General features: G+C 34.0%; 2 protein-coding genes across 3 annotated transcripts in view; both read right to left on the bottom strand.

The window, feature by feature from the left end:
* Nucleotides 1-8,598: 8,598 nt before the first annotated feature.
* LOC129247703 (ethanolaminephosphotransferase 1) lies at nucleotides 8,599-17,057 on the bottom strand. Its single transcript, XM_054886955.1, has 6 exons — nucleotides 17,012-17,057; nucleotides 16,102-16,762; nucleotides 15,961-16,029; nucleotides 14,708-15,318; nucleotides 14,461-14,641; nucleotides 8,599-8,935 (listed from the first exon to the last, which is right to left on the bottom strand). The coding sequence occupies exons 2-6, from the start codon at nucleotides 16,171-16,173 to the stop codon at nucleotides 8,630-8,632; spliced, it is 1,239 nt and encodes a 412-aa protein (XP_054742930.1). The 5' UTR covers nucleotides 16,174-16,762; nucleotides 17,012-17,057; the 3' UTR covers nucleotides 8,599-8,629.
* Nucleotides 17,058-20,704: 3,647 nt separating this feature from the next.
* The window catches only part of LOC129247962 (centrosomal protein of 104 kDa), a 35,530-nt gene continuing 32,182 nt past the window's right edge, over nucleotides 20,705-24,052 (bottom strand). For both annotated transcript variants that reach the window (XM_054887346.1, XM_054887347.1), the window contains exons 6-8: nucleotides 21,678-21,823; nucleotides 21,489-21,590; nucleotides 20,705-21,414 (exon numbers count right to left, since the gene is read on the bottom strand). In XM_054887346.1, coding sequence (XP_054743321.1) covers nucleotides 21,275-21,414; nucleotides 21,489-21,590; nucleotides 21,678-21,823 — 388 coding nt within the window. In that variant the 3' untranslated portion in view covers nucleotides 20,705-21,274. The remainder of the gene's footprint in view (nucleotides 21,415-21,488; nucleotides 21,591-21,677; nucleotides 21,824-24,052) is intronic.

The following is a 24,052-nucleotide window of genomic DNA, read 5'->3' as shown; positions in this document are numbered from 1 at the left end:
AATTCGCGTTGATGTGTTAACGCACACCCAAAAAAATCTTTTTCACTTCCATTCATTTATTGCGGCGTTGACCCATTTTAATGACTTTGTCGTTGAGTTGATTTGATTTGTTTGAAGTTGAAGGTTGCTGTGTTTGTTCATTGCATATTTTCGTTTGTTTAAAATATACAGGTAGTATAGGGTGGGCCATGTAAATTTTGCTTTTTGAATCAGCTATAAAAAAAAAACTAATCAATATTTTTTCAAACTTTTTTTTTATTTTAAAGATTGAACATTGTCATTTATGAATGAAAAATAATATCGTTCAAATGACTGCCACGACTGGCTTTACAGGAGGCCATTCGATTAACCCAATTTTTAAGCACATTTCCGATTGTTTGGGCTCCAATTTCATGAATGGCAACTTCGATTTCGTGTTTCAAAGCATCAATCGTCTCTGGATGGTTCGCATATCATTTGTCGTTAATGGCTCCCCACAAAAAATAGTCCAACGGGCTTAAATCACAGCTCCGAGGCGCCCAATTGATGTCGGAATTCAAAAACGGTAGCCAAAAGTTCGAGTGTACCTTTGGCAGTGTGACAAGTTCTACCGTCCTGTTGAAACCAAATGTCGTCCATGTCATCCTCTTCAATTTTTGGAAACAACTCGTTGAGCATGTCACGGTAACGCCCGCCATTTACTGTAACCGCGGCTCTTCGCTCATTTTCGAAAAAAAAGGGCCCGATGATGCCGCCAGACCAAAAACCGCACCAAACAGTGACTGGTTGTGGATTCATTTGCTTCCCTACAGTAACGTGTGGATTTTCTGAGCCCCAAATCCGACAATTTTGCTTATTAACGTAGCCACTGATGTGAAAATCAGAAAAGAAGAAGAAGACTCACGACTTTGGAAATAGGTTTTCAATATTTCCCAATTTTGTTCAAGCGTATAGCGTCCCATTTCGTAAATGTCAAATCTTTAAGTAAATTATGAACACATTTGACATGTCATTTGTGTTACCATTCTCAAAAAAATAGGTGGCTCAAAAAGCAAACGCTATATGGCCCACCCTGTACTACTACTGATACAAATCACGCTCATAAATTTCTTTATTTTTTTAATTAATTAATAAAGTTATATTCTATATACAACAACACATATATGCAGGTATCTGCAGTTCATTGCCCCAAGCTCGTCATAGCAATTGGAGAGTTTGATAAGTAAATATTGGCTTTATTGGAAAAAACCGAAACGCTGTAAGGAAAGTTAAATACTAGAGACCGTTATTCTTATTTGCATTATTTTATCACACGTGTAAATATTTAAGTATGTACTACGTCAACAAAAACAAATCCATAATTGCTGACGCTTTTTGTGCACGCTCATTAGCCTCATTTATTTATTTTATTTTGAAAATCGTTTTTGCAATGCTCTTGCACTTGACTCCACAAAATTCTACAACGCAGAATAATAGTACTGATATCGAGGGAAAATATTTCAAATCTGCGCGTCATTCTGTCTGTTAAACTCATTTGGGACGTGATGTGCATGAGAAACGTGATTTAGACGCTGCCGAGTTTGCTGTTTAAGTCTTTTGTTTTTTGTGCACACCTGCAAAACTTACTGCACAGTTACGAACATAAAAGTTCGGATAACAAAAAAAGTTACTCTTTTCTACGTTATTTTTTTAAATACGAAAGCTCGGGTAGTTTTTTTACTTAATCATTTAAAAATTTTATTAAAAAAAAGATTTTCTGAAAAAAATCTTCGACAAATTTTTAGCTGGGGATGAGTCCCCGACTGGTAAAACTCGCTGAAGATGACAACGTCAATTAAGAAATCGGCGAGAGTCTAAAAGTCTGCATGTAATCAGTGGTGTGCTTCGAAGCACTCCTACTCTAGCGCTGAATCTGGTATCCGTAGATGTCGTACGCAAAACTGACACTGCACGTACCGGAATCAGATTGACAAGCCCGGGCTATAAGATTGACTTATGCAACACGCTATGCAGTATCGTAATTAACATGGGTACTGTTCAAAGCACCACACCCTCGCTAGTTCTAAGCAAAGAGTTCTCCATTCATATCCCTCAAAGAAAGAGTGGTCGAAGTGCAACATTTGGAGACAGGCCCTGCTGGTCTTGCTCACGACTGACATGGAGCCATACGGCAGTTGGCAGATATGTATTTTGCGCGTAGCTGTCCATCAAGCTTCCAAGCGGAGGTAGCCGCAATCAGAAAAGCAGTAGATTGATTGCTCGCTTGCTCAACAACTTTCAGTAAAATAAACATTTACTTCAGCAGCCAAGCAGCAATTAAGGCCCTGAGCTTGTTAATGGTGCACAAGTAGGCGAAAAATGTCTTATTTCCCTTTCAACCCCACACGAGTACTTTGAAATTAAAGTCATATGGGTGCTTGGTCACAGTAACTTTGCACGGAACTGCTGGTTTTCTCTCGAAATTAAAGGAATGGGGCTTCCTTGACTACCTGCAATCTGCTCCAGGAACAATGTGTCTCGGATAAACTGAGCTCTCGAGATCCTTCTGGTAACGTGCGCATTGGAGACACTCGAGCGAACTTTTAAGGCTAGCAAAGCTGTGTGTGGGTGGGTGTTAGTGGGTGTGTGTTCCAGCCATACGGCAGTTGGCAGATATGTATTTTGCGCGTAGCTGTCCATCAAGCTTCCAAGCGGAGGTAGCCGCAATCAGAAAAGCAGTAGATTGATTGCTCGCTTGCTCAACAACTTTCAGTAAAATAAACATTTACTTCAGCAGCCAAGCAGCAATTAAGGCCCTGAGCTTGTTAATGGTGCACAAGTAGGCGAAAAATGTCTTATTTCCCTTTCAACCCCACACGAGTACTTTGAAATTAAAGTCATATGGGTGCTTGGTCACAGTAACTTTGCACGGAACTGCTGGTTTTCTCTCGAAATTAAAGGAATGGGGCTTCCTTGACTACCTGCAATCTGCTCCAGGAACAATGTGTCTCGGATAAACTGAGCTCTCGAGATCCTTCTGGTAACGTGCGCATTGGAGACACTCGAGCGAACTTTTAAGGCTAGCAAAGCTGTGTGTGGGTGGGTGTTAGTGGGTGTGTGTTCCAGACATTGTTCGTTGGACATGCATACGGTGAAGTTTTTCATTATTCATATTACTAGAAATCCCTTTTTCAGCAGCTGACTTGATCTCTTATAGCTAAGATTTACGCCTCTTGGCTCTCATGTTGTTGTTGTAGCACCATAACATTCCCCATATTTACATACGGGGAATGCTGCTGGAGTGACAGTCCTTGGCCGGATTTAAATCCGGGTCGTTTCGATAACGTAGAACGGACTGTCATGGAAACGGCTCACATGTTTAGCCTCGCTTGCAAATATAGCAAGTTTAGATATTATCCACCTGGTAAATTTTGTCCGTAGTACGATTAACACAACCGTTTGCTATTTTTTAAATTTAATTCCGAGCTCCTATCACTAGCGGTCATTTTCAAAAATTTGGCATAGTTTCACTTTCACTACGTTGAAGCAAACCCCATTCCACATATCATTTAGAAAAATCCGCAACGCGCAAGACCCTAGCTCTTAAGCAAGACAAGCTCTTAAGTGTAAGCTTACACTTGTCCGCATTTTTATGAACGCAACTGTATGCATAAATTTGTGGATGACGGAGAAGGAGCTTCTTTAAAAAATAGCTGCTGCATTGCTGTTGCAGCTGGTAGATCTGAACAAATTGGGGGAAAGGTAATTGAACTACGATATCGTACATCTCAAATTATAATTTTGTATAATAATTAGAGAATGGTAATGAAATTTCTTGTTTTCTTTCTACGTAATTTTTTTTCTCATATATATTAATTGAATTGCAATGTCCCATACATAGATATTTTTAATTACAATTACATGAACTTTCACTCAAAAAGTAGTTACTTTAATGTTTTCAAAAAGGCTATTAAATATGAGTTCGTTCGAACTTTATAGCTGCCTATTTGATGTCTAGTAGCACTTGGGCGGTTGCTGAAAAAACACATCTAGATCCGAGAAATTTACATTTACAAACGAAGAAAAGAGCTGGCCATCATCATCTTTTGGCACCACAGCTCTTTGTGCGCATTGGCCTGCTGCACGTGGACCTCCATACATCTCAATCGCTTGCAACTTTTTTCCAATTCCTTATCCCAAGTTTATGGATGTCCTCCTCTAGTTTGTCAGCCCATCTTGTTCTCGGTATTCCTCTTGGCCTAGTGTTGAACGCTCTAGCTTCTCCAATTTTCTGCTGCGCCCTTGTACCATCCATTCTTCTTATATGACCCAGCCATCTTAGTCGGTCGGAATCGGAAATGCGTATTTGTAGAAAAAAAATATTTTTTTTAGTTTATACAGGGTGGGCCAAATAAGACCTACTAATGACTAAAGACCTAGCAGTATGCGCAGCTCCTCATCTTGTTGAAACCACAAATTAGGATACTGCTCTGCCACTGGCCGCAAAGAGTTTTCAATCAATGTTCTGTAAAAAGCTCCTGAAATCGATTCCGCCGCTTCATCCTCATTTTCGAAGAAATATGGACCGATAACTCTAGTGGCCATAACACCGCACCAAACAGTAAATTTAGATGGGTGCAACTGATGTTGGTGTGTTGCCCTTGGATTTTCAGAGCTCCACAATCTACAGTTTTGCTGGTTGACATAACCATTTAAATGGAAATGCGCTTCATCCGACATCAAAACATTATTTAAAAAATAAATTTGTGTGGCTAATTGTGTCAGAATAGAAAAACTCGATAATTTTAACGCGTTGTGTTGTACTGCAGGGTTCCATAATAAATTTCCAACAATTCAATTATAACCTACAAAAAGAGAAAAATAAATATGTCAAAAATTAGAAAAGTTATTTGTGCCTAACATTAGTAGGTCTTATTTGGCCCACCCAATATTTCGATTTTTGTTCCCTACGAAATGCGGCAATGTGGGCAAACCTAAATTGTGAGGGACTTTAGATCTGAAACCATAAGATTTTGCACACTTAATCAACTTGGATTAGGAAAAAACGATTTTTATTTTTACTTAACAATAGTTTCAGATCTGAAAAACAATATTCATTTCGTCCTATAGTGTAGCCTGGGGCAGTGCTCCAACCTTAAGCCCATTAACCTTTTCCATTGCATTAACGGCATTGGTTGGCGGTAGATACCTGCTCGTTGGATGTCCCAAAATGGTATCAAAACGGCGCTTTAGTGCTACTTCGGGAGTGCCAGGCAGGTATTTCAACTATTTTACCAACCTATGGCACATGGCAGTCTCAAGGTGCAAGGTGTGTACTGGAGGGTTAATCGAGCAAGAACGTTTACCACAATAGTATTCCACACAGAATTGTGTGAATTTTTTAGGACACCTTTAAGGGGTTATACGCAGTTATGAAGCAAATAAAAGACGGGTTGTCAAGGATTTATCCTGAAGAAACTTCAGAATATTTTAATTTGAAAATGTTTGGCGGTTATAAAAGCATCCTTCAAGAACGTAACAAAATTTTTTATTTATGAAAATGTTGATTATAGAGCGCGCTGCAGGCGATTTCTGGAACCTCCTTTAAAAAAAGACGATTTACGGTGTACATTGTAACTCAGGATTGGATTATCTGAAATCAAAAAACCAAACAAATTTTGTTATATTAATATATTAGATTATCTAGTAATTAATCGTTCGGCTAATCAAAATAGTGAATTTTCACAAAATGGCAGCTTTTAAAAGAAATGATTTCGATTTTTACGTTCAAATTTGGCCGTAAATTGATTATAAAATGGAAAATAAGTATCAGATTTACAAAAGGAACGATTAATTACTAGAAAATGTATCTTTAAAGATTGAGTTAAAACGGTTGACCGATCAAACAAGCCGTTTTCGAGATATCGTGTACACCGACTTGAAAAATGCCGTTTTGAAAAAAACACGTTTAAAGTTTCAATACCTACCTTAAAACGTGCCGAGGCATCTCTACATATTTAGGTATAACTCCGAAAGTATTGCTTAGATCTACTTCAAATTTCGTGCGTATACTTTTGAATATATGTACATTACAAAAATGCAATAAAAAATCGATTTTTTTGAAAGTCATAACTGCGTATAACCCCTTAAGTATTGTTTACAAAAATTAACCAACTACTCGAATTTGTTTTCATGAAGTATATTTTTTAATCTCTTGAATTTGTGTAAATGTACATATTTATGTAATCCTGTGTCTATTATCATGTACATATGTATATGTGTATATTGTATAGTACTCAATAACATTTTTTCTATTTTACGCCTTTAAACTAAATGTCATTTAATTGCGGCTTTTGTTTTTGTTTTATGTTGTTTGCCGTTTCTGCTGCTTTAGTTCACTATTGCACGTTTTTGTATATTAAATGAGTTTGCACTGTATTTTACAACGTTTGAATCATAAACAAATGTGTTTTTACACAATTATTTGTTAGATCCCTCAATAAAAATTCTTTTTTTGGAAGGCGGACTTTTTTCAAACAAAATCGTGGCTGTAATTATTTTTTGATTTTGAGGTTATAAAATATGAATTTTTTCATGCGATTGCATTTTACAACACTTCATAAAAGGGAGTGACTACTATTTTTATGAAAGTATGAAAATTAATGAAGAGCTTATTTGTGACTATTTTTTTTTTATTAAATTAGTCAACTAAAACTGAATTTTTTTAAATTATTTATTCAACTAAAACTAAATTTTTTAAAATTATTTATTAAATTAGTCAACTAAAACCGAGATTTTTTTCAATTATTTATTAAATTAGCTCAACTAAAACCGAATACGCACTAAATAAGTTTTAATTAATTTTAATCTGCGCCTTTGTGCTTTCCTCAGCTTACGGCATACCACTCGTATTCTTATTAGCGATCAAAAATCATCTTAGACGCCTTGTGTAGGCTTTGAGTTGTGTACTCGTGTATATACATTTGTTATAAGCCGTATTCTACTAACAAAGCTCTTTATTTATGTAAAATCCATTTCTTAAAAACTTCAAATGATATGATTAACTAATACTCAATATAATTTTAGCTAATGGCTTAATTCACTTTAAGTTTTTCAACTTGTTTCAGTCTAAAACACTTGATATTTTGCTTTTATTCGTTTATTTTATTTTATTTTATTTTTGTTTCCTTTAAGAAGACGTGTGTGTGTATGTATGCTAATACACAATATTCGGAAGCTAATTAATTTTAACTAAATTAAAGCGTACTTTATAGAGCGTGAATTCAACATTTGCACGATCACAAAATTACAAATACACGTTTCATTTATACATTTAATTTATACTTTCAGCTAATTACTTTAAATTCACACCATATACAAATAAACACAAAATTAAGAGGTTCAAGCGGTTTTAGGTAAATCGTTACATAACTTCATTTAAATAAATTAATTGGAAATAAAAGTAATACATACAATAAATACTATGAACTTAATGATAACTTAAATGTGATGTATGTAAAATAATGCGTGAGTTTATGGCAAGTGAAGTGTAGTGATGAGCGCGTAGAGAAAATGAAGTGAATTGTTCGAAGCAATGGTAAAATGTTTCAGTAAGAGTAAAATTAAAATGCATGAAATTATTTTGCACATTAGTGTACACTATACTTCTAGTTAAAAAAGAAGTGAGCCTTTCTTAGATATACCCACACGTATCTATATATATGTATACGTGCATGTATCGAAATGTTGCTGAACACTTGATCAACACAAAATTGTCTTTAAAATGTTTCTAAATTATTATCTTTTTTTTACAAAATTGCACGCACATCAGTGACGGTTAGCATTTTTATAATTAATCTATGAATTTGGAAATAATTAGACTGCATTTAGATTGAAAAATATATACCATTTCAGCACCTAGTTTGCTTTGATTTGAAATACAAGCATTTGAAAAAAAAGAATACACTAAAGCACATAAAAATTAGATAACTGTTGACAAGCTTATTATTTAATTTGTTTATTACTTGAAAAATAATTTTTAATTTAAATTATTGTAATTAAAAAACAAACATAGAATTTAAAAAATAATAATTTACCAAATTGAGCTGCCAAGAGTTTTAGTACTTAGACAACATTTTGTTTTTTTTTCAAACCGGGTTACAGCCAATTCACCCGCATAAGGAATTTGTTTTAATTTAAAAGTAATGATTTAAATGCCTACTTTTACTAAATATGAGTTTTAGTAATTTGAATTGATTTCAGTTGATTTTCTTTAGAGAGCGTGAATTCATTAGAGTATTTCAGAAATATACACTTAAATGGCAATGCAGCGGTTTGTAAATGCACAAAAATTAAGAGAGACATTGGAATAAAGAGAGAGAGCTCAAATCACATACCAGCTACTAAGCACTAAATTGTCTATCCAATTACATGTTAATGTCATTCACAAGGAGCTCGTTACATGTCATTTCATCGAAATACCGACAAATACAATTAAACCAACGCATAATTACGGTAAACTTGACTTCAAAATAAAAATCAGAAAACGATGGCCAGCCTCCTTTGTTTTGTTTGTTGGCGCCTAATTGTAAAAACATATAGAAAATCACCATGCATTTCATTTGAATAAGCACATTTGTCTTTTTGTTTTTTTTTTGGTTGTGTTCTTTTCTTAGTCGGTCTTCTCCATATCACGCAAACGCACATCTTCACTATCTGTCGCATTGGCATTGCGTACCGCTCGTTCGCGCATATTCACACTAAAGCAGATACGATTGAAGTGCTCGCACATTTCATTTACCACGTTTGTGCCGTAATGCCAATGTGTTAGTGTTGTAACGATGAACAGCATATAGAGCATTGGGCGTTCGAGCAGCGGTATCCATAAGCCGATTCCAACGAAGATCAGAAAAATGGGAGTCATATAATGAAAGCATTCACAGCGTGTATTGGACATTTGCGCCACGATCAGACGACACTGTTGGGGAGAAAGAAAGAAAGGTTTTGTTCTTCAGTTAATAGCTTACAGATGGGTCTAATTTTAAATATGTGCGCTGTTAAAGGTATAATTTGAAGTTACCTAATTAAAGTAATTCTTATCATCTCAGCTTTAAAAGACCCACACAAACCCACAATCTAATCGCAGTCACACCCGCACTAAGGTGCGTTGTCTGCCTTCGTTATCTCTACTCAATGCGCAGTACAATGCCGACAACCTCGTTAATCGTATGACTAACCCAATAAATGAATAGTACTGTTCGAGTCTATGAATGTGATAGTCGTGGTTTTTTACATAATAGAGCGTTCCGCTTCTTTTAATGGCATATTAGGTCAGGTAAAAAGTTTTCAACGCATCTTCACTTTATTTTGTAACGATGCGATAAAGTAATCCAATACCTCCAATTGTCGTCAATACTTCTAAAAATTGATTTATTTAAAGGCTTAGGCATACGAGTAATAGAAGTAAACTAAAAAAATTTAACAATTTTGGGATTTATTCAATGCTGAAAATTTTGATACATATTAATTGAAATATCTTCGGACGCTTTAAAATTTTTGATTTAATTTTTTAGGATAAAATATTACATATTTAAAAAAATGTTTAGGACAAAATATATTTAAAAAAAAATTTAGGATAAAATTATTAAAAAAAATGTTTTGGATAAAATATATTAAAAAAATGCTTAGCTTAAAAATAAATTTTTAGCACAAAATATATTTAAAAAAATGTTTAGGATAAAATTTATTTAAAAAAAATTTTTAAGATAAAATAAATTAAAAAATCAAATTTTACAATAAAATATATTAAAAAGAGATTGTCAAGATAAAATATATTGTATTTAAAAAAATGTGTAGGACAACATATATTCAAAAAATGTTTAAGATAAAATATATTAAAAAACATGCTTAGTTTAAAAATAAATTTTTAGGACAAAATATATTTAAAAAAAATGTTTAGGATAAAATTTATTTAAAAAACATTTTTAAGATAAATAAATTTAAAAAACGAATTTTACAATAAAATATATTAAAAAGAGATTGTCAAGATAAAATATATTGTATTTAAAAAAATGTGTAGGACAACATATATTCAAAAAAATGTTTAAGATAAAATATATTAAAAAACATGCTTAGTTTAAAAATAAATTTTTAGGACAAAATATATTTAAAAAAAATGTTTAGGATAAAATTTATTTAAAAAACATTTTTAAGATAAATAAATTTAAAAAACGAATTTTACAATAAAATATATTAAAAAGAGATTGTCAAGATAAAATATATTGTATTTAAAAAAATGTGTAGGACAACATATATTCAAAAAAATGTTTAAGATAAAATATATTAAAAAACATGCTTAGTTTAAAAATAAATTTTTAGGACAAAATATATTTAAAAAAATGTTTAGGATAAAATTTATTTAAAAAACATTTTTAAGATAAATAAATTTAAAAAACGAATTTTACAATAAAATATATTAAAAAGAGATTGTCAAGATAAAATATATTGTATTTAAAAAAATGTGTAGGACAACATATTATATATTCAAAAAAATGTTTAAGATAAAATATATGTATTTAAAAAAATGTTTAGGATAAAATATGTTTAGGATAAAATACATTAAAAAAAGCCTAGTTTAAAAATAAATTTTTAGGATACAATATATTTAAAAAAAAACAAATGTTTAGGATAAAATACATTAAAACAAGCCTAGTATAAAAATAAATTTTTCGGATACAATATATTAAAAAAAACAAATGTTTAGGATAAATAAATATTTATGATACAATATTCTTTAAAAAAAATCAATGTAGGAAAAAATATATTTAAAAAAAATATTTAGGACAAAATATATTTTAAAAAAATGTTTAGGATAAAATACATTAAAACAAAGCCTAGTTTAAAAATAAATTTTTAGGACACAATATATTTAAAAAAAACAAATGTTTAGGATAAAATACATTAAAAAAAAGCCTAGTTTAAAAATAAATTTTTCAGATACAATATATTAAAAAAAAACAAATGTTTAGGATAAAATATATTATATAAAAAAAAGCTTAGTTTAAAAATAAATATTTAGGATACAATATTCTTTAAAAAAAAACAATGTAGGAAAAAATATATTTAAAAAAAATATTTAGGACAAAATATATTTTAAAAAAATGTTTAGGATAAAACACATTAAAACAAAGCCTAGTTTAAAAATAAATTTTTAGGATACACTATATTTAAAAAACAAATGTTTAGGATAAAAAAATGCTTAGTTTAAAAATAAATATTTACGATACAATATGCTTAAAAAAAAAATTGGATAAAATAAATTTAAAAAAATAATTAGGACAAAATTTAAAAAAAAAATGTTTAGGATAAAATATACAATATTAAAAAAAATATAAATTAAAAAAATATACTTTTTTTCAAATTTTTTGGGAAAACAATTTTTTGTTGTTATTTTTGAAAAACACTCTCCCTCAGATTTTTTTTATTTTTTATTAATATAATAGCTTAGACTATGCTCAGTCATTCCTGCAAGTGTCATATTTGGTTTCAGATTTAGTATCTATAATTAGCATGAACACATTTAAATGGGAATTTCAGAGATATATTAGCACTAAAGACATAGTTTTAATTCATAATTCATAATAAAAACCTTTGTATCATGAAAATTGTAACCTATTGTGACTAGCACTAATAAATATAAGATTAGGATGAATCACTAAATAAATAAAATTAAATAAATAACAGTTCGAGTTACATGCAAATACGAAGAGCTAACCAGGGAAAAATCTGTGCTAAATACTGCTCTAGCGAAGCGCTGGCATACTTGCTCCTGTATTACGTCCGTTTGCAAATCAATGGAAGCGTGGCTACGTGCATTAGTAAGCAGGTACATTGTATTGCTCACTAGTTCGCTGTCGTATTTGCATATAGCTCGAAAATGTGTATGAGAATTTTACTATAAAATTTTCAGAGATTATTAAGCATATTCTCAGCTAATAATGAAAAAAAAATTTGAAAAAAAAAATTTTGTTTTTCAAAATAAAAAAGTTATATTATAAAAATGTAAAAAAAGTCCAAAGATATTTATCCATAAAAAAAACTACTAAAAATTTCCAACTTTGAATAAATCATAATTTTTGTATATGTGCTAACTACTTCACTTTTTACTTCTTATTATACTCAAGCCTACAAATAATCCAATTTTTAGAAGAATTGACAACAATGCCAAAAATTCTTGGATCCCTGGAATCGTTGTTGGAATTGGCCAATGTAGATAAACAACTTTTTCTAATCTTCACTTCCTGGACGATGCATTCGGCGGCAGACCTAGAAGGTGCCTCATCTTCCACGTCCATATTACAAAAACAAAATTGTTGAGACCACCGCTTTGCTGCTGCATGGGTTACTGTATTGGGTACATTATCGCCCGATTCAATACGCAACAAGTCGTTAGATATCACTAAAATATCACTCACTAAAAATATCTAGCAAAAGAGCCACAAAACTTTTTACTAATATGTATGTATATATGTACAATGAAAATAGTAACTAATCTTCACAGGCATTCGCAGACGCTCTAATGTAAATACAAGTGGTAAAGTCAATCATTATTGATGGGGCTCAGACCCGTGATAGTGATAACATATCAGCCACTTAGTCTATGAAATTAGAACTAAATTTTGTAGGCAAAGTAAATTGTATTTATACACATGTGTGCATATGTATGTAGGTATAATGACTACCTACATTGTGTCATAAGGTATTTTTGCCACAAAACTATTTCGGAGTTTATCGGATATTCTATATATACTCACACCAGAGTAATCGAAATAAAGGCCGAATATTTGGTCCTACTGTTCCGCACACCTGCTCATTTTGTTGGCCAAAGCGTGGTTAATCCATGTGATTTGGCCACGTACACATATAAAATGTGGATGAAAGCGAAACAAAAATAAAAATAAAAAATAGCCCTTGAATGAATGTGAATGAAGTCGAGTGTAGAATTGTGATTGTTATCGTTGGTCTGATAAAATAATGGCACAATATAATGCACATAACATCCGATAGTGGCAAAATGTTATACAGTGCACTCACGATAACACGTACTCTGCATTATGTGAATACTTTAATTTCACTTTGTCTGCTGCATAACGAAAACAGTAAGCTTCGAAAGCTCTGTAACGTGAAAATCTATAAATACTTGGAAAATTAATTTTTAAAATTTGTATAGTTCATCATTAGCATACAAATTATTATAAATAGATACATTCATTTACGTATGTGTGCACGCCAAAAAAAAAAAAATCAACAGCTTTCAATTTAAGTTCCTCTAATTGCAAAAGTTACAAATCAATTTAGAAGGCTTCCGCCATTTATTTTTGATGTAGCCATTGATGAAATCTGTTTACGGTGGCCGCCATAGCCGAACGTGACTACCATTCGGGAGTGCGTGGGTTCGAAACTCCGTGCATGCAACACCAAGTGACTGAAAAAGTCTTTTCTAATAGCGTTCGCTCCTCGGCAGGTAGTGGCAAACCTCCGAGTGTATTTCTGTTATGAAAGAGCTCCTCATAAAAAACATTTGCCATTCGGAGTCGGCAACATAAAGCCGCACGCCACAAATAGAAGGAGGAGCCCGGCCAAACACCTAACAGAAGTGTACGCGCCAATTATTTATTTTTATTTTTTAAGTCTGTTCATTATTTTATTGATATATTATGCGGGAAAATAATGCACAGTTTACTGTCCGAATTGTTAAAAAAAAATTTCAATGCAACGTCCATTCGGTTGCATACGTCAAATTAATGTTAAGTCACTTTAAACAGCTGCGAATTTTTTCCAGCCAAAAACGCCAAATAACCGGTATACTAATCAAAGTCGAAGATTTCGTCCTTGCCAGAGGTTGTTGTGCAGCCTTCTAGGCATTGCATGGCGCTTTGAACCATCTGTGATTGACCTGACACAATCTTTTTGGCGTTTTAAACATTTTTGTTTTAAGATGAACTGAATTTGTACAACGTGACTATTATTTGCGCGCATGTGTGGCCTTTCCCTTTAAAATCAGATCCTAATCATTGAAGGGAGTATTCTAACACAAAAAAATATTTGAGAAATTTATATAAAGATTTTGTTTTACGATTTATAATAAATAAGCGTTTGTTCATGCGGATATTTTTCTACCAATCGTAATCCTGTGCCGTTACCATATCAAAATTTATAAAAGCCTGAAATGAAGAACATACTTTTCCCCATTATATTTCAACAATCGTAAGCTAAAGCGTACCGGCTTTGTTTTAATTAGTTCTTGTTATCGCGAGAATGCTGTGTATAAAAATTACTAAGGCCTACCATCAAAATATTCATTTCATGACGCAAAGACAATCAGTGGATTTGCCAGTGAGTAATTATCACACACGCACAGTAAAGTGGTGAACTAAGACTACCACCTGAGAGCAGCCACTTGTTGATATTTCCGCTACAAGCACATCGATTCGCAATACTTACACTAACGTTCGAAAAAATTGTGCCACTCAGCATGAACATTATGCGTGGGTCCTTTTCCATTATGTCGTTTGGCGAGATAATTGGCCACAACAGCATTATGATAATGAACGACAAGAGAGGCCATATTGGTCGGATCGCTTCCTTGAAACCACGCATTTTGCCAGTGCGCTGCACATATGAGCTGTAAATGGTTAAATTGCTTGAATTATAGTTTCACTATCAGAGTATAGCAAAATTAAAAACTCACTTGTATACATTTATGGCCACCATCGGTGTATTGGCCATCGCGCTAAAATGCAAAACGAATTCCATCATATGTCCCAAAGTGATGCCCAATGGTAGCGCGCGTTGCCAAAAATCAAAACCGAACCACCACGTCAACAGATACATAGCAGTGGATCCCCACATGCTCAAATCATAGCCCCATGGTAGATACAGTACGCCCGTATTATACTTTTCCCAGTGAGAAATGTAGAAATTCAAAAACACCATCCAACATACATAGTACATGCGTATGGGTGCCACTGAGTAAACAGGACTGCGTCCGAAAATGCTATACAGACATGTAGGTATCAGCACAGCTGTATAAGAGTCCAGCCCGTGATCGAAGAGTTCACCCAGCGGGCCGGACAAGCCAATACGACGCGCCTGTTTCCCATCAATACCATCCAATGTGTAGGCTAAGAATATATTTATTGCACAGCATAGCCACACCCATGAGGGTATGGGTTTGGTGTTTGGTAGACCAGAGCTTGCGAAGAAATTCCAATCATAATAGGATAGGAGCAGGAAATTCAACACCGTACAAAGGAAGCCAAGAAAAGTCATAACATTTGGGGCAAGCCAGCGTGGAAAGAACTGTGGTTGATTGAGTGCAGACACGAAATAGAAAGAATACGATAAATTATACAAATGTGTTACATACTAACATAATAATGTACTAATTATAATAACAATAGAGAAGTCAATGTCAATAATCAACATGTGGAGCATAATGTTGTTAAATATTGAATGTGCATATGTAAGTATGTGTGTGCCTACACCCCGACATGCATGTGTAAAATAAGTATATATGGATGTGTAAAAAACAAGATAACAGTGCAAAAAATCCAAAAAGAAACTCTATTGTTTCTTTCAACACAGCCGTACTCGCTAAGCATAAACCATCCTCAGAAAATTAAAAAAAATCTATTCAAATTAAAATATTTTCCCTCCACTTGTAACAGCGCAGCAGTGCACAATATGTGTATGTATTATTTTAATATTTGCCAGTCACATGACACTGCCATGTCTACACGGCTATTGTCCACCAACAGGCTTGTTTACAATTATTGATTTTCCTAATAGAAGCATATCAACCTAAGCCTTTTATATATTATATTTTTGCCACACTTATAATTTTGTAATTGCGAATTTTTGTGCAGAGGTGGTCAAGTGCACCCAATGAGTCAGAAAAGTCGTGAATAAAGTTAGTTTCCTTACATGGAGTATTTTATTTACCTTGACAATCCAATTCCAGAATGGGTGCATAACATAAACGCTGAGGGGAGAGGTATCTCGTGCGCTGTACTGTAAACATTTAATTAATATATAGGTTTACAAAAACAAAACTTATTCATTTGTATGCAGAACATTGCTCACCTTGTAATTATCAAAGCCATTGAGCTGCTCCTTCGTTAGGTATTTATAATGCAACAATTGTTGGAACGTCATTTTTCGTTGGGCCTATAGGTGATTGATGTATGTATGAATGTGTGTATGTATGTTAATAGCGTTGAGGTTGGAGTTTATCTGACTAAGTGATGTTTAAAATGTGTAAGCGGGTATAAAAACGAATTGTTGATTATAATTTTAATATGGAAGCGTTTAGAAATTTCTCACAGGTTTGCTTATGTCCCGCCCAAGTCCCAAAACTAAGCAAATTCAATTAAATGAAATTTAAATCGCGATAGCAACACATATCCCTTGTCCGGTTCTGGTTACAATCTCTTAATGCCCACACGCAATTAATTGGCGGTTTAGTGCAATCAACCAGCTCATAAAGATGCGTTAGATACTAGTGATGTACAATTTTATGGAACGACAATGCTCAGCAGGTATGAGGGGTTAGCTGAAAATGGGCACACACACACACACGCATGCACTAAAGCTGGGTAAGGAATCTGTATTTTTTTACACTTAAGTTACAATTTTTTCACTTATTTTCAAACGATTTCATTTATTTTCACATTTCGCAATCGTTGGCTGTTAAATGTTGTTTTCGAGTTGCAGGAAAACCGGATTTGTTGACAATTTAATTCATCTAATTAATAAGATAAAATGCGTACGTAACACACCCCGCCACAATTCGAGCACTTTTCACCAAAATATCATCGCCCGCTAAGTTCTCAACAAATGAGTACAAATCAATTGTTGTTTGCCGTTTGCTGTTTGCCTTGCAAAGCAACTCACAACGCGGCGATTTTTGACATTTCGCGTGAATTTGTGCGGGGAGATTGAAGAGAGAGGCGCCAATGAGAGCTGTCAAAATAAAGAAGAGTGTGAAAACAACAGTGCACTTAAAACTGCTTATTGAAAGTTGATTCATGAATCATAGGCTGATAAATTATTGTTTTGTGCTTTGTGTAAAAAAAAAAACTATGAAATGACGATAAAAATTATGAAAAAAAATGAAATTATGCTCCAATCTTTAAGTGGAAAAGTGTAATCTAATAAAATTTCTGAATTAATCATTTAATGTATTAATATAAAAACCTATTGATGCGATATATATAAACCGGTTTATTTTGTCAACCTGCGAAAATAATAATAGTTCGTAATAGACTGATAGCCCCAGTAGCTAGTTGCTTTATTCCTGTAATGTAATTATTTATAATTCGGACCTTTGAGCGTTGACAACGACGAATGTCGCAGGCGATGGAACAATGAGCTGTATGAGCTTTACGACGACATAGACATAGCGCAGCGAATAAGATCCAGCGGGTCATGTCCTCCGAATAGAGACAAACGCTCCGGCTCTGAAAGTATTCGAAGCGATACCAGCTGGTGGTAGTAGAGGAAGAAGAATTATTAATCATTATATTTCATATAAATAAAATAAATAATAATTCGTGATAAGTAGCGCTCCAATGACAAAAGTTAATCTGCTTTCGAGTCAAATTAGGATCAAACGCTTAATAAATACTACAAAAGTCAAATTGAAAATTTTGCATAATTGAACTTGCACTGAAAAATTAACCCTCAAGTTGCCGGGAAGGAAACGCGCTTGCGAAGCTGAAAAACTGTGGCAAATAATTTTCAAAAAAGTGTTTTTAATTTTTTTTTATCTTTTAATCAACTAATCGGTGTGACTTTCTTTTTGGAAATTGATTGCAGAAAAGTTGAAAAAAAAAACTTTTTAACTTTAACCTTTCTGGGTGTTTACCTGGGAGAGTAAACATTTTTAGAAGCACTTTCTATGATATATCTGATTACATCTTTAAAATCTTATATATAAATGTAAAAGACGAAAATTGCAATGAGGCACTGTAGGCGAGATATTTTGAATGGCTCGATTTTAGGTCATATTTGTAATATATATAATATTAATTATATGAAAATAATTTATGTAACAAACATTCCGAGTTTGTTTAACGCCACTAGACGGCACTGAAGTCGAGGTATTTATAGAAATCATATTAGTAGTCCGATTTATCATAACTCCGGGTTTTTGTACGATGTAATTATAAACTGCATATCGTTGAGAACTCCCAGTTGAACACTAAAGAAAGTGCGGGAATATTGACGACGGATAAAAAATAGAAATCCAAATGCGCAGTCACAGATGGGCATTTCCAATTTCTTATACTATTTGTAGCTTTACCCTAAAATCAATGGAAATAAACGAATTTAAAGAAAACGTTTTTTCATCAAGAAAACAGGTTTACATAGACTCTGAGAATTGAATTTATATTGTTTTTGAATACAAACATATTTTAGTCCGACAAAAAATTTTTTTTACTCCAGAAATTTCTAAAAAACACTGGTTTACATAGGTACAGAGAAAAAGGATTGAATTCATGTTATATTGGGGTGAAAGGAAAATTTTAATAGATGTTTTTTTAAACCTGAGACCTTAAAATGAAATACAAAAAAAGAATATTGTTATAATGATTGCTTTGTTAAAATCTGGTAGATAATTTCATGACATTTATTTTTTTATTATGTTGTCCGGCGTATCTTCTCCGCGACTACCAGTTACATGGTCCATTCGATCAGTCCAATTTTTGACTACTTTGTCCAGTAAATCGATTGTTAAGCGCGCTTTGTGGCAAATTGCGCAGTCTTGTTGGAACCAAAGGTCGTCGATGTTCAGCTGATTAATTTGTGGAAACAATTATGGCTCGATAGCACTGGCCATTCACTGTAACGGCAGCTTCTTCTTCATACCGAAAGAAATCAGGACCGATGATGCCGCCGGTGCTCTATGAACCACGTGAATAGATTTTGTTTGTCAAAGCAAGTTTCCAACCTAAATCTCATTAATCTTCTCCATTATATCAACAGCTGGGACTGGCTGTAGATATCGGCTTTTTGGAGATCTCATAACGGTATCAAAACGACGATTTAGTGCTACTTGAGAAGTGCCAGGCTGGCACTTCAACCATTTCACCTACCTACCTACCATAATTTAGGAGCGTTGTTCTGGCGTTAAACGATTCCTGCTGGCTTGTCAAACCTTACAGAAATGTCAACACTGTTTGCCATTCTCAGCTGTCAAACCATAGTTATCATATCGATAGTTCTCATACAGCTAAAAAAAACTTCCGATAGTTAGAAAAAAATGGTAACCACTGAGGCGGGATACATATTTAGAGGAGTACTTGATATTTGCTATAAATATAGGGTTTTCCAAACAAAGGTGTTATTTTGATATTCAATTAATATAAATGATCGGATGTTTATTTCATTATAAAGAGGAAGGTATGCCGTTAATAGCGGAAAATAACATCAGGCAAATGACCACCACGACCACGCTTATAGGACAATATCTTTTCCATGAAATTTTCCATAACCGAATTGCAAAGTGGCTGCCCTATGTCCTCGATAGCCTCACGAATTCCATCTTTGAGGTCTTGAATCGACCCTGGGCTGTTGGCGTAGATCTTCTCTTTCACGTGGCCCCAAAGAAAAAAGTCACAAGGTGTTAAATCACAAGATCTCGTTGGCCAATTGTGATCACGTCTTCAAGAGATAACACGTTCCGGAAACTTTTTCCGTAAAAGATCAATGGTTTCGTTGCTTGTGTGGCACGTAGCGCCGTCTTGTTGAAAATAAACGTTGTCCAAATCAATACCATCCAATTCCGGCCATAAAAAATCGTTAATCATCTCTCGATAGCGCAAGCCATTCACCTGTAACACCTGTTATTGGAAAACCCTTTAAAAAAAAATAAATAAATAAATAATTGGCGCGTACACTTGTGTTAGGTGCTGGGCCGAGCTCCCCCTCCTATTTGTGGTGTGCGTCTTGATGTTGTTCCACAAATGGAGGGACCTACAGTTTCAAGCCGACTCCGAACGGCAAATATTTTTATGAGGAGCTTTTTCATGGCAGAAATACACTCGGAGGTTTGCCATCGCCTGCCGAAGGGCGACCGCTATTAGAAAAATGTTTTTATTAATTTTGCTTTCACCGAGATTCGAACCAACGATCTCTCTGTGAATTCCGAATGGTAATCACGCACCAACCCATTAGGCTACGGCGGCCGCAATAACCCTTTACTTATATATATTTCTGTTGCATATTTTTGGCAACAGATTTTTCATAAAATGTTGGTTTCTGTGTTGATAAAAAACGCCAGTTTTCTTTTTTAATTAATGTACTTTTCGTATTTCGTATTTATTCAATGAATACTTAATTGATTTTCTCATCACTTTTGTGTAGTTAAATTGAATTTTTATAATGCTTTGCTTTATTTAAGTTTCTTGTAGTGTAGTTTTGGATGGGTTTTTTAATCATTTGGACGTTTACTATGTAATACAAACACTTATTATTGTAAATATATTACGGCTCATTAAAAAAAGGCAAAGTATAAAAAGTTTGATATAAAATTTAACAAATTAGGAATACAAATACCATTTCAACTAAGTATAATAAATAATATATTATTTTCATTACTTAACAATAGTTTCAACTAAGCGATTTTCCAATAATCATATATACAAACATAATTTTTTGTTAGAAAACAATTATTTCGCTTATAGAAATTTTGTTTTTTATATTGATTTCAAAAATCACAAATCACTACTAAATTCTCAATTTTTCATTTAATTATTGAAACTCGCAACTTATCAAAAATATTCTAGCAAGAAGTGCGTTGGTAAAAAAGGTAATTTATTCTTATAAAAGCAGCATTAATGCATTTCTTTCAAAAATGTTTCTTGTGCATTTGCACAAATCCCTAGATTATGTGTGTACGTATATATAGAAGTGTGTAGTATACGTTCGTTTTTGTATAGTATATGTATGTATGTATGTAAATACTTATTTAGAGTAGGTATAACACAATTCATTTAACGAGTATTAAATCCGATGAATGAAGGCATTCAGCGCATTCCACAATTGAATGCGAAATTTCTCTGTGATCTACGTTATCTCTGCTGCTATTATTAGGTATACGAATGTATGTACGTTCTACGTAAGTATCTGTAGTCATACCGGTAAAACTTCCATCAAAGCAGAGATAATTTTTATCTGTCTTTCTACAACTATAACCTACAGAAATGTGTATGTATATACTCGTACTACCACTAAATTTCGCTAGATATTAAAATTAGTTTGATTTCTTTGCGCGGCGTCTAGTGTTGCCAGGACAACCTGTCGAGCTTAGTAAATGTAATTTCCAACCACCATCCAAAGGCAGATGCACGTCATCGTGGCATAGAGGGCAACGAGCAGCGCCTGTTTTCAATTCTTTAAAAACAAATGAAGCGTATTTACATATATATCTGAATGCGTATGAGGTTTCTTTGGAAATGCTTAGTTACCTCGGCAGTAGTCCTCCATCTGATGTAAATCATACAGCTGCTTGTGCACCGATTCTGTACAGCGCTCACACATCACATAGCTATCCTTTGCTTCGCACTCCTCTGGGTGATAAAAATATGCACACATTAATAGGTAAATCTCGTATATATAATATAAATCAACTGATTTTTTTTTTGTTAAATACTCACTTGTGAGATGATAATTCAAAGCGGCCACCTCCAGCACTTGACTGCATTGAGGACACTTTGTTAAAAAAGGACAGGACTTCCAGTAATGCCGGTCTAGCTGTGATTGATCGCTGCTGCTACAGCACCAATCGCAAAATGGACAGTGTCTGAAATAAAGTAAAATAAGAACAATCGCGTAATCGTATGAAAAGAACGAACAAATTTAAGGTTTCTAATTTCAGGATTACAAATTATACTCGTGTAATGGGGTAAAAATACCCTTTATCCCATAATGACTATCAAGCGTGCAAAATAGCTATCAGTCTCTACGCAAAACGTGAGGAGGCTGTTTGACAAAACCTATTTATTATTGGATATTTATTTGGTTATTACGAGGGTGGCCTTTTATATGTCGGGATTAAAGAACAAAAACAAATTTTAATCATCGAAAATCACTTTATTGTTTTTCAAAATATTCTCCATAAAGATTTATACACTTTTGCATGCGTTTGAACCAATTGTCGAAGCACTTTTGCCACGGTGAATGAGGTACCTCCAAAACATGCATTCTGAATGCCGCAACCGCTTTTTCAGGTGCCGAAAAACCTTGACCTCTCAGTTTGTTTTTTACGTACGGGAATAAAAAGAAGTCATTCGGTGCCAAGTCAGGACTATACGGCGGATGACCCATTAATTCGATGTTTTGCGTGCTCAAAAATGCAGTTGTTTGAGCCGATGTGTGAGACTTCGCATTGTCCTGGTGAAGAGTATCCGGCTTTGGCGATTGGTTTTGCTAATTTCTTGGAAGACAACTGGCAAACAAATGGTTGTGTACCACTCAGAATTTACTGTTCTGCGTTGTTCTAGTGGTACGGTTGCGACATGTCCAGTTTTTCCGAAAAAACAGGCGACCATTTGCGTGGAAGTGCTTCGTGCGCGAACAACTTTGTTGGATTTGGTTCATCTTGAAACACCCATACAGTCGACTGCTGTTTACTTTCGGGCTCATACGCGTAAATCCATGATTCATCACCTGTCACGATGTCATAGACGTGTTTCGAAGCCCCGCGATAGTATTTTTTGAGCATTTCCTTCGACCAATCGGCACGAGCCTTTTTTTGAGCGATTGACAAATTGTGTGGGATCCAACGCGAACAAATTTTTTTGACAGTCAAATGTTTATGCAATATTGAATGTATGCTGGTCCCACTAATGCCTAAGATTGTCTCAATCTCACGATAGGTCACATGACGATCTTGCAATATCAGTTCGCGCACAGCATCAATGGTTTTCGGAACAACAACTGGTTTTGGACGACCTTCACGAAATTCGTCTTGGAGTGAACTACGACCACGATTGAATTCACCATACCATCGATAAACACTGGTCCTTGATGGAGCTCAAATTGGAATTAAGTTCATCCATGCAATGTTGCTGAGTTAATCCACGTCGAAAGTTGTAAAAAATAATCGCACGAAAATGTTCACGATTTAATTCCATTTTTGGACCGAGATGAATCTTTTAAGTTACTGTAAACAACACAAATAGCGCTGGTATTTCAAAACGTTCTGAGTTCGTAAAAGCCAAAAAATGTCAAACTTTGCGATAAAGCTGTCAGTTGCCAGATTGCAACACCAGGGTTGCCAAATCCCGACATATAAAAGGCACCCCTCGTATTTATTATTCGACATTTATTTGGTTATTACACACAAAGATTTGAGATTAACGGCACTGAACTTGAAGAAGTCAACTCCTTTTGTTATCTTGGCAGCATAATATCCCCACATAAAAAAGGTCAAACAAGCTTTTGGCTTCCTTAAAAACATCTGGCAATCTTCTATAACCACACGAAACACCAAGGTAAACATTTTCAGTTCGAACATCAAGTCAGTTCCACTGTATGGCTGCGAAACTTAGAACTTTGCAGTTACAGACATACAACGCCTACAAGTATTTGTAAATCGCTGCCTACGGACAATGCTTCGCATTTTCTGGCCCAACACCATACAAAACAGCAGCTTGGGGAGTAGCACCAACCAAACTCCAATACAAACGGAAAGGAATGGGGCTGGCTTGGACACGTTATTCGAAGAGAATCAAGTGACATCACACGCACTGCAATTGATTGCAATCCACAAGGAAGCCGACGAAGAGGAAGACCCTCCCTAACCTGGAGGAGGAGTTTAGAAACGGGTGATTTTTTATCTATTATCTTTTTAAACAGTTGGTTTAAACAGCTGACGCACGTTTCGTGTTTGGTTTCACTGTCAAACATCTTCAGTTTGGTCTATAATTTAACCATGAATCGTCTTACAAACGAACAACTCTTGCAAATCATTGAATTTTATTATAAAAATGCGTGTTCTGTTAAGAAAGTTTAAGATCCACTTTTCTAT

Source organism: Anastrepha obliqua, chromosome 5, assembly GCF_027943255.1.
Source record: "Anastrepha obliqua isolate idAnaObli1 chromosome 5, idAnaObli1_1.0, whole genome shotgun sequence".
NCBI classification, from domain to species: Eukaryota; Metazoa; Arthropoda; class Insecta; order Diptera; family Tephritidae; genus Anastrepha; species Anastrepha obliqua.
The sequence above is the reverse complement of the archived record's forward strand: the minus strand, read 5'-3'. Positions and strand labels throughout refer to the sequence as shown.

Excerpts from the sequence above, each read along its gene's own strand:
- LOC129247703 (XM_054886955.1), bottom strand. The coding sequence starts at position 16,173 with ATGACGTTCCAACAATTGTTGCATTATAAATACCTAACGAAGGAGCAG. Across the intron at positions 14,642-14,707 it reads GTGGCCATAAATGTATACAA|CTCATATGTGCAGCGCACTG; the intron begins GTGAGTTTTTAA and ends AACCATTTACAG. Across the intron at positions 8,936-14,460 it reads CAATTTTTTCGAACGTTAGT|TGTCGTCTGATCGTGGCGCA; the intron begins GTAAGTATTGCG and ends TCTCCCCAACAG.